Consider the following 10,535-nt stretch of genomic DNA (forward strand, 5'->3'; position numbering starts at 1 on the left):
GAATTTAAATTCACGTGTGACTGACTCTTAAATTAAAACTAAGTTGGCCTTAAGAGGATGGGAAGATGATTATCTATCCCAGTTTACTTTGCTACTTCATAACTGCCTAGTTTTTCATCAAATCTCTATGTTTCAAAAAAAAAAAAAAAAAGCTATATACTCCTAAAGGCTATATATGAGGAACTCCGGAGTAAAACCCCAATGAGTTAGTATTGTGAACAAGTTACGATAATTAAAACACCTGAACAAAAGAAATACAACACTATTATTTTTAGGTAATAAAACTTGGATGGGGACATAGGCCACACTACCTTGTCAAATCTGCAAGTTACACAAAGAAATAGCTAATACTGATGATGATGGTGATGAGGAAGAAGAGGAGGATGGTAATGGTAGAATTTATCTAGCACTTTATAAGTGTTGTGCATATATTGTTTAATTTATTCCTGAAAAAAAAAAAAAAAAACTATGCCTTACGTCTGTTGTTATCACTCTTTTATAAATAAGGTTAAAAGGGGAAAAGAGCCCAAGGTCACTCATCTTGAAAGAACTGAAACCAGGGGTCTCGCCCAAGTTGTAAGGCTTATGCCCTTAACAACCAGGCTCTCTACTTCAAGAACCATGATATTTTCTTTTTTTTTTTTTTCAACGTTTATTTATTTTTGGGATAGAGAGAGACAGAGCATGAACGGGGGAGGGGCAGAGAGAGAGGGAGACACAGAATCGGAAACAGGCTCCAGGCTCTGAGCCATCAGCCCAGAGCCTGACGCGGGGCTCGAACTCACGGACCGCAAGATCGTGACCTGGCTGAAGTCGGACGCTTAACCGACTGTGCCACCCAGGCGCCCCAGAACCATGATATTTTCAATAGATGTTCCCTCTAGGATGGAAGTAAGTGCCATGAGGAACAAGGAATTTATACATCTTATTCCCATCATTAGCTCTAGTGTTTAGAATGGTACCTGGAACATAGTACAAACTCAATAACTGCTAAATAATAAGTGAATTGAAACAAGGGTGCGTGGGTGGCTCAGTTGGTTAAACATCTGACTTCAGCTCAGGTCATGGTTTCATAGTTAGTGAGTTCGAGCCCCACGTGAGGTCCTGTGCTGACAGCTCCAGGTTTGGACTCCACTTCAAGTTTGGTGTCTCCCTCTCTCTCTGCCCTTCCCCCACTCATGTTCTGTCTCTCTCTCTCTCTCTCTCTCTCTCTCTCTCTCTGTCTCAAAAATAAATAAACATTTTTTAATTAAAAAAATAAGTGAATTGAAACAAAATACCTAAATCAGTAGAAGATAGAAAAACATTTAAAAATAATCACGTGTTGATGTTTAAAATATTTAACTAGAAGAAATATAGGATAGGAAAAACCTGACTTGAAAACTCTTGGTTTTAAAAAAAATTTTATATTTGTAGTCCTCTGGAAGCTTAACAGGAATCCACCACTGCACTGTGGCTGCTAAAAGACTACTGTAATTTTAGAAAACCTTATAGCATGTATTTTTATATATATGCATATGTATACATCATATCACATACCACATTTGTTATATTGTATACAATTCTGATCACATATTTAAAAGGGGACAATGATGGTGCAGAGATATTTTAAGGAGGTGAGTGTGATGCTAGGGAAAACGGAAACTTTCTCAGAAAGAAAGGATTTTTAACACAGAAAACAAAAGACCTATGGCAACTATCTTGCGATATTTGAAGCCTGTCAGAACAGAACAGACACAAGTGCTTGCTCTTTTTTCTCTAAAAGACTTGGGTAGATTTTCAGCTCAGCACAAGGAGAAGAACAGATATTTAACACAACTGTCCGACATCTTTCCACAATAAAGCAGTTTTGAAAAACTAAGGTCCATTTTGTTATAAATTGCGTAATTGAGAGGCTCCTGGGTGGCTCAGTCGGCTGAGCATCTGCCTGCAGCTCAGGTCATGATCTCACAGGTTAATGAGTTCGAGCCCTGCATCCGGCTCTGTACTGAGGGCTCAAATCCCAGAGCCTGCTTCAGATCCTGTGTCTCCCTCTCTCTCTGCCCCTCCCCCACTCGCTCTCTCTCTCTCTCTCTCTCTCTTTCAAAAATAAACATTAATTTTTTAAAATATAAAATAAATCACATAATTGATAAGAATAATTACCTACAAAAAAAAAAAAAAAACTACTGAAAAGATTTCTACTTTAGGTAGAGAGCAGGACCAAATCAGTGACCTCAAATCTGGCTCTACGTTAGTTAGAATCAATTGGAAGACTGTGAAACATTACTGATTTTTAAGGCCTCATCCCAATTGAATCATCATCTCTGGGAGTGGAGCCTGGAGAATCCATATCAAGAATCTAAATCTTGTAATCCCCTAAGATGATTCTGGTGACTCACCAGGCTTGGGGATCACTGAACTAGATTACTTCAAAGTTGTCTTCTAACTCCCTCATTTAATGAGTCTTAGAAGATTATAGAATATTTTCTTTACCACATAAATGAGAAAGATTTGTAGTCTGTAAAATGAATTTGGTCTAAATGGACATAGGTAGCTCTAAAATGCCAGCAGACCTCCTGAGTTGTTAAACAGGTTAAAATTCTTCTTGCAATTTAGTTGATGAAAACTTTTTTCATGTATCATGGAAAGGTAAACTTTATCTGGCCTGTTTCCCAATAATTAAAGTTCCAAATCACTGAAATATAAATAAATGAGACTTTACTGTACTTATAGCACCAGTATGATGAAAAATTTGTTTACACCAGGAGGTTTTAGGTCATCCTTCAATCATTCATCCCCATAACCAAACTACATATGCGCGTGAGCACATGCGTATACACACACACACACACACACACACACACACACACAAATATGACACATGGTAAATGTTGGGCAATTACTGAGATGGAACAAAGGGGACCTTCAAATTCCATCGCCTTTTTAACCTTATATTTTTCTATACAAGAATCTAGGAGCCCAAATCAAAGGCATCGAAATAATATTATTAATCATGACATACTAAGCTCTTTGTCTCTAATTCCATGTCTTTTAAACACATTAGTTTGATCTAGGTGGTGTCAAGTTGAAGAGTAAAAAGGAGTACATGTATTTTAAAAATATTAACAAATTTGAAGAGAACATATTAATTTTGGCTAAATTGGTTCCCTATATAAAGGGCTTCTAGGTAGCCATATGAAGGAACTCTAATCACTGCAAAAGGGCTACATTTGTAGATTTTGCTAATCTAAAATGAAACCTGTAAGGCTCTGTTGGAATTATTTAGAAAAGAGTAATTGAAACCCCCTTCAGCAAGTTAATTCAGATTCTCCTAATTTTACTTTTCTGGTTCACAAGGTATCTTTTTTATCATGGTGTTTTCAAATTGAAGTTCACACACATCAAATAAATAGCATGATAATCAGAGGTTTCAATATCCGATACACATGCATTATTATCTGTCATTATTGTCATTGTCACTATTATAATTGCACATTGTAAAAAGAATGGAAGCTTTTCCACAGGAATTATTCACGTGTATTACTTTCTAGGAGTAATTGAATAGTTGACATTGCATTTAAATCAAAGTAAAATATGTGATGGTTTGTCTCATTTGTTTTATTCTTATGAAATAAGAAATGTAGAGTGATCTCTATTAGGGTCCTTTATTTGGATCCAGAAAGGTTCAGTTTTATGTACTGACCAAATGTATATTTTCTTATAACAAGGCTCAAAAGATATCCAATGTAATTAAAGTGATAATTTTCTAAGAACACATAAGATAACAGCTGGGTAGTGAAGTCCTCTTCATTAGCTTGTATTTATATACATGAACTCAACAAGAATCTCAGAGAAAAATATTATTTTTCTTTTTTAACTATTTAATCGGGCTTGGTATGTTGAAATGAAGCCCACGTTGTGTTGCCAATATCTACAGATCAATAATCACTTACCTTAGAGTTTACATAGAACTTTTCACTTCATTTTGGATAATCTTCATGGCAATCCCTTCAAGAGTCCAGTCAGATACTATTCATCTATTATGAGAAATCAGAGGCTCCAAAAAGCCAAGTAATTTATACAAAGTTACTCTGCCGAATGGCAAAATTAGCCCTAGAATCCAGGTCATCTGGGTCTTAGTCAGAAGTTATGGTAAAATAAAAATAAAAAAAAAAAACAAATTTGAATTGTAAAAAGATCACAGGCGTGGTAGCATATGAAGGCCTAGGTCTCAACACAGTGTATGCTTTGACTATGGGAACTTTCTCACCTCCCTGTAAAATGGAGCTCTATCTGGGACGTAAGGCTGTTGTGACAGTCGATGGAGAAAATGGTGAGGAACCACTCCAACGTGTTTTGTTAGCCTATGTGTTCTTTCTTCTGCACTCTGTTACTTCTCACACGCTTTATCCTATTTTTGGCTTCTGTGTGATTCACCCTCACCAGGTAGAGTTTTAAACTTTGTTTAGACTTAAATAATATCGATACTGGTTTGGAGAAGTGAGTGACGACAAGCTTTAGAAACAAGATGCTCCAAGCGCAATGCCATAATAAATGAAATAGATGATGATATGAATGTAGTGATACGGGATTTAAAATGTGTCTTCACTCACTAAGAAGGCCGCGCATGATGAACTTCAAACACTTCGCCTTCACAGGAAACACGCAGCCGCTGAGGGTAGGTGGGATTTCCTTTCCTTCCGAGGAATTCCTCGTCACATTCCCTGCGGAGGCTGGCTGGTTTAGAGATTCGTCTTAGTTTCTGTGGAGGCCGTCACTGCTGCTGTGCTAGCTTTGAATCGTGTCATCGTTGGCGGGGGTGAGGGTTGTTGTCATTTACCAGCTATTCAGTGGCTTAGGATCGGTAGTCTCAGGCCAGTTCTCAGGGGACAGATGGCAGCAAGCATCTCTTTAGGCAGAGAGAACAAAGACTCTAGATCCCCTCCTCGTCTGCAGAGATGGTCCATCTAAATGGCTGTTGAAAATCACCAATGTGGATTGGTCCAGGGAGGCGGGCTTTATCAATTAATGAAACAACCTTACAAACGAATGTAAGCCATTCATTTATCTCCATGTGTCATTCGTGAAACACATTTTAAAAGGAGTACCTTTATTTAAATATCATAACGGAAATTTAATTATATTGCTTTGGTCACACTACCACCTCACTGAGTCCTTTCCTCTTACATCTAACCGTACATAGTGGTCTATCTGCCACCACCAGAGGTCTGGCAGCAGGTAGGCGTGTCACATCGTGAAAACCACAGAATGGTGCCTTCCAGTTGAACAGCAATGTCGACACATGGTAACTGATAGCAACCTAAAAAAGAATATCTGCTCTCATCTTGATTCCTCATATACTCACAGGCTGGCTGATTATTTGGACCCAAAAACTACAATAATAAAATCCTCTTATAATGGTTCTGTAACCATGCATTTAAGAGATTATATAGCACATCAGTCATGTATGTTCTCATTTCAAAATAAAAGAAAGGTACTTACTGCACTGAGTTCCCATAACCCCTCTTACCAACCACCCCGATCACTGAAATCCTCAAAGTATGGAGCTCTTTGGGGCGCCTGGGTGGCGCAGTCGGTTAAGCGTCCGACTTCAGCCAGGTCACGATCTCGCGGTCCGTGGGTTCGAGCCCCGCGTCAGGCTCTGGGCTGATGGCTCAGAGCCTGGAGCCTGTTTCCGATTCTGTGTCTCCCTCTCTCTCTGCCCCTCCCCCGTTCATGCTCTGTCTCTCTCTGTCCGAAAAATAAAAAAATAAACGTTGAAAAAAAAAATTAAAAAAAAAAAAGTATGGAGCTCTTTGCTATCATATTCTGTTTTTGTTTCACAACTACAGGTCTATAAGGCATATGGGTACAGTTCCAAAGTACTGTGAATTCAAAGAAGTGAGGGGTTTTCTTTGTTGTGACAAAATTAATATTGCAAGCTGCTATCACAGTATGCATTCTTCTGTAAGTATGGCTATACTTACTATCCACCATTCCCCGATAGGAGTTTCTCCAGAAGGTATTTTTTTCTACTGAGGCATATACAATGCATTCAATGGCACCAGAGTTTCATTAAAGGAATTCTCTTGTTCCCTTCCTTCACATGGAAATGTCATTAACTGTATTAAGTTAACTCTCCGAATGTTAGGTTCTTAACCAACAAACAGTGCTTCTCCACAAGGGCGTACTTTGCCAAGCGTCCTTGAATCAGAACGACAGGCTGAATATGTAATAATAGATTCAGAGCCACCACCGCGGGTTGTGATCATATTTAAGGGGAACCCTTTCGTATTTATTGACGTTTTCCTTCAGTCATGGTTGTTCCCTTTCTGCCACCACCACCTTCAGCCTTTCAGGTAAATGAAAAGTTCAATTATATGTAAAGCGACCGTTAAATCAGCAGGCCCCTTGTGGGGGTCTGGGCCTCCCCTCCCTGCTCCAATCGCAAGTGTGCTCAATCCATTACCCTTCCTGAGGATCGCACATCCATCAGGTCGAGTGTGCCGGCCAGGGTGCATCTTATAGCTTTTACTGCATATGAGACGTTGCAGGCCTGTTCTCAGGAACTGCCAGGCAGACTGGGAATCACAGTCACGGTTAATAGCAGCGAATTGCCAGCTCTTGATGGGTGGGTAGTCACTCCTTTCAGTGGTTGCCCCCTGGGGGAGAAGGTAGAAAAACAGAGGGAGGGAATTAGAGTGACTTTGCACAGTCGAGCAGGTTCATGCCGCTGGATCAGTGGCAAGCATTGGCAGGGCTCCACTCTGGGGAGGCTCAAAACAACCTCACAGTCTCATTTTTACCAATTGGTGCTGCTGTGTCGCCAGTGGTGCCCAGGGATGGGGTGGGGGGCGGGGGGAGGCTGGGGAGGGAGGGGGCGCTGGGAAGGAGATGAAGGCAGAAGTCTCAGCTAAATTAAACAAACAAAAAGTCTCCTCGATACCGGTTAACCCTCCCCAGTTAGCCCCGTGCTACTAATTGTACCAAACTGGTATTGGAAGTTCCCTGGGTGATTAAAGAGTTGGCTCACAAACTCTCTGCATAACCTTAATTTTTTCAAGGTTCTTTGAGTGGAGAATGGCTTATAATAATGATTTTGACTAATACGATTTTTGACATGCAACTTTAATGCTTAACCTTAGTACAACTCCAGAGCATTTCATGTGTACTCAGCTGTAAAGAGTGATGATTTAAAGGGATAATATAAGAAAAAGGTCGTTCTAGAATGAACCTCTAACAAATTGCATAAAGGGAGCTTATTATTCCATGAGTATGGGGATATGCTGATCTTCTGATCATTTTTCTGCTTGGTTCAAAAAAAAAAAACTGTTGAGACATGAATGGGAAAAGAAACAGGAAAAAATGAAATAGAAATCTGCAAGCAAGGAACATTCTTTTGATGGTTATGATTTCGTTGCCACTAAAGAGGCTCTACAATAATGTGGTTCTCCATCTCCTCTTTTGTTTTGGGTGAAGAATTCGCTCTAACAAGAAAATGCTGTTACTGGTTGGAGGCTTGCCTCCCGGGCCGGACCGGCTCCCCAGCAATTTGGTCCAGTACTATGATGATGACAAGAAGACGTGGAAAATACTCACAAGTGAGTGCCCTTCTTTATTCATTTACCCACCTATTTATTTCCGTGCAGAGCTGTCCTGATGGATGCGAAAACGTGGTTAATCAAATTAGACATTTTATTGATTTGTTACCCTTTGGAGGTCTGTTTATGTATCCCAGGGGATTTAGAGTAAAAGACTAAATTAACATTGCAGAGGTGGCCAATTTGGTCGTGGAATAGGCCTAAATTAAACTGGCCTAACCACTGCACGAGTTTGTGTTTCTGTGACAGAGAGGGGGTAGTAACTGAGATGTTCCAAAAGAAATTCTTCCGTTCTTTTTTCTTTTCTTTTCTTTCTTTCTTTATTTTTATTATTTTTTTGGTTTCTTGAAAAGTGAAAGGTTGGTGAATAGCACTAAATTTTCTCATATCCTGATGGTTGTTTAGTTCATTTCTATGTAACTAACATGCATTTTGCCTTTTAAGCATTTCTGCTCGTTAATCTTTAGTCTGTGGAACTGGGTCTTAGAGAAGCACTCCCTTCTGTTGCTCCACAGTTTGGGTGGACAGATACCCAGGGCCTGTCCCAGCTGCATTAAACTGTGCTTGCAGACTTCGGCCCAAGATTCTCTTCCTCCCCTCCTTATAGGGTGATTGTGTTTTACAGCAAACCTCTTGCCTTGGGCACCGAGATTTGGAACTTATTGTTATATTGGTTATGATTCCCAATCTGACTCAGTCATGGAATCAAAAATCATCATTTCTTGAGTGCAGCAGGCTGTGTGCACCAGGCCCCTCGTGGGCACAGTGGCTGCACTGGTCAATAAAACTAAATTTTAACTGTCAAAATTGCCCAGAGCTGTATAGATAAAATAATAAATGAGTAATTTAGATCCATAAATCAAAGCCATACATTTAAAACTGGCAAAAGAAAAAGTTACATTTTCTTACAGCATTGTGTCTTTGAAGCAGTTATATATTTTATCAGCTTGTTTTTTTTTTTTTTAAATCAGTTCCTTTCCTCTTACTAAAGCCTTTTAAAAGAATAGAAACAGGACAACAGTTTGCCCATAAGAGCAGAAGAGGAGCACAGACATGTGAGGTGGTGCTTGAAATAATACATTTTGGAGCTGGCTTACCCCAGCGAAACTACCAGTAGCGTTGTCCGCGAGCACAACGCGGAAGCTCCCTGGACGCCTATACACCACGGTTATAGTAAAGAAGTGAGGGGATAATAGCTGCAGGCTTAAGGAGAAGGAAGAAAGAAAAAGAAGTTAGAGATGTCTTCAAATGTTTTTTATTCTCTTTTTGACAAAAGTACTGTTAACAACGAGTGACCAACCGGTATTTTTAAAGTAAAACCAAAGAATCAATTATCTGACACTTGATCAATAGAGAAAGCCTAGGCAGCATAAGACACGGATACTAGGGGGAGGAGAGAAGAAGGAAAGACAAAGATTCTTGAAGAGCGATGACAGACAGAGATAGACAGAGGCAAAAGGATATCACACTCAAGCAGTAAGTGATATTCGTTCACAAATCCGTCTGTTTTCCCAGACACACCAGGCAAGGTCCAATTTGTTATTGGTTTGAAGCCCTTCATTAAAGGCAAAAAGATTCACTAAAGCATCATGAGTAATACCTAAGAAAAGTCTTATGTTCGTTTTAAACCTTGTTCGGAGACAGGGTGGTCATCCAATTTATTCTCCAAACTGGGACACTTTAGAGCATGAAATGGGGACCTACTGATGGGACAATAGGTATACACTGAAACATAAGGTGACCCTACTCAAATCTTTCACGTTGCCTGATTTAGCTCTTTACTTAGAAGGAACTGGTAAGAAGGCATGAACTTGAATCTGTCAGACCTGATTCAAACCCATGTCTATGATCTTGAGCGAGGCATGTAAATATCCCAATTCATGGCTTCTTCATTCTTGTCAGCACCATTTGAGTATTTTTAAAATAAAGTGTTTATAAGTCATCTGACATTGTGTGAGCTCCACAAATTGCAGGTATCATGACTAGTATTGTAACATCACTACCAATATTAGCACAAGGATTGTGTATAGTTTTGTACCCTAGAGGTATCGGTCAACTCAGGCTCTCCATGCAGAGGAGAGACAAATTGCACTGCCACAGATACAACACTTGGACCCGCTGCCCCCGAGTCAGGAGCCTGTCTTCCATGGTTTTCATATGTTGGATGTGGCAATCCACAGACTAAGAAGTAAAGATAAATGGGTATCTATCTGTTGACTCCATTCACCAGGTTTGACGTGGAAGGAAATAAAGACATTAATGTATAGACTTCTTATAATGGGAGCATACTCCAAGACCTTGAACCTTTTTTCTACAGTCAGGCACACTCCTAGCTCTGAAATAATGTCTACTCCACTTACACCCTTCATTTCATTGGAACCTGTACTTTAAAAAATAGAGTTTATTACCTGTTGGGCTGTGACCGCGTGGCCCCAAGTGAGGGCATATTTTTCAGGTTGGTTGGAGAGATATAGACAGCTTACCTGGATGATTTCTGCTGTTGGCCTGTATTTTTTAATCCAGGCATCTTATTTGACTAATAAATAAGTCAGGTGACTGAAAGATTTCCACACTATTAGGGCCATCTAACAATAAAGGAAGAAATGTTTCTCAGTGGAATAAAAAAACCAAAAATCCACATTCTCCCCAAATCCAATGAAGCATTATGGATTTCAAAGCTGCCCACTGACATTCTTTTGACCCAGATGAACTGCTGAAGTTTCTGGCAGGGGAACCAGGACGACAATTAAGGCTAGGAGACGGTGCCTGGTTTGGGGTCTGCTTATTTATTAAATGGCTGTCTCCATACAAACAAACTAACAAGCTTAACTAGCAAACTCGAGGTTAGCCAAAGCCTCTGAATCTTAAGACTCCTTCGCCCACTTGGCTCGAGCACGCATTTCTCAGCCTGTCTCCCAAATACGCTCCTTTGAGAAAGATGCCATTCCACGG

At 39.9% G+C, this 10,535-nt stretch overlaps 1 protein-coding gene across 1 annotated transcript in view; it reads left to right on the forward strand.

Annotated features, from left to right (window-relative positions):
- The window catches only part of KLHL14 (kelch like family member 14), a 103,826-nt gene that overhangs the window by 22,072 nt on the left and 71,219 nt on the right, over window positions 1-10,535 (forward strand). The window contains exon 3 of the mRNA XM_040479136.1: window positions 7,462-7,583. Coding sequence (XP_040335070.1) covers window positions 7,462-7,583 — 122 coding nt within the window. The remainder of the gene's footprint in view (window positions 1-7,461; window positions 7,584-10,535) is intronic.

The sequence above is a fragment of the Herpailurus yagouaroundi genome, unplaced genomic scaffold, assembly GCF_014898765.1.
Source record: "Herpailurus yagouaroundi ecotype Mexico unplaced genomic scaffold, PumYag 142, whole genome shotgun sequence".
Taxonomy (NCBI): domain Eukaryota; kingdom Metazoa; phylum Chordata; class Mammalia; order Carnivora; family Felidae; genus Herpailurus; species Herpailurus yagouaroundi.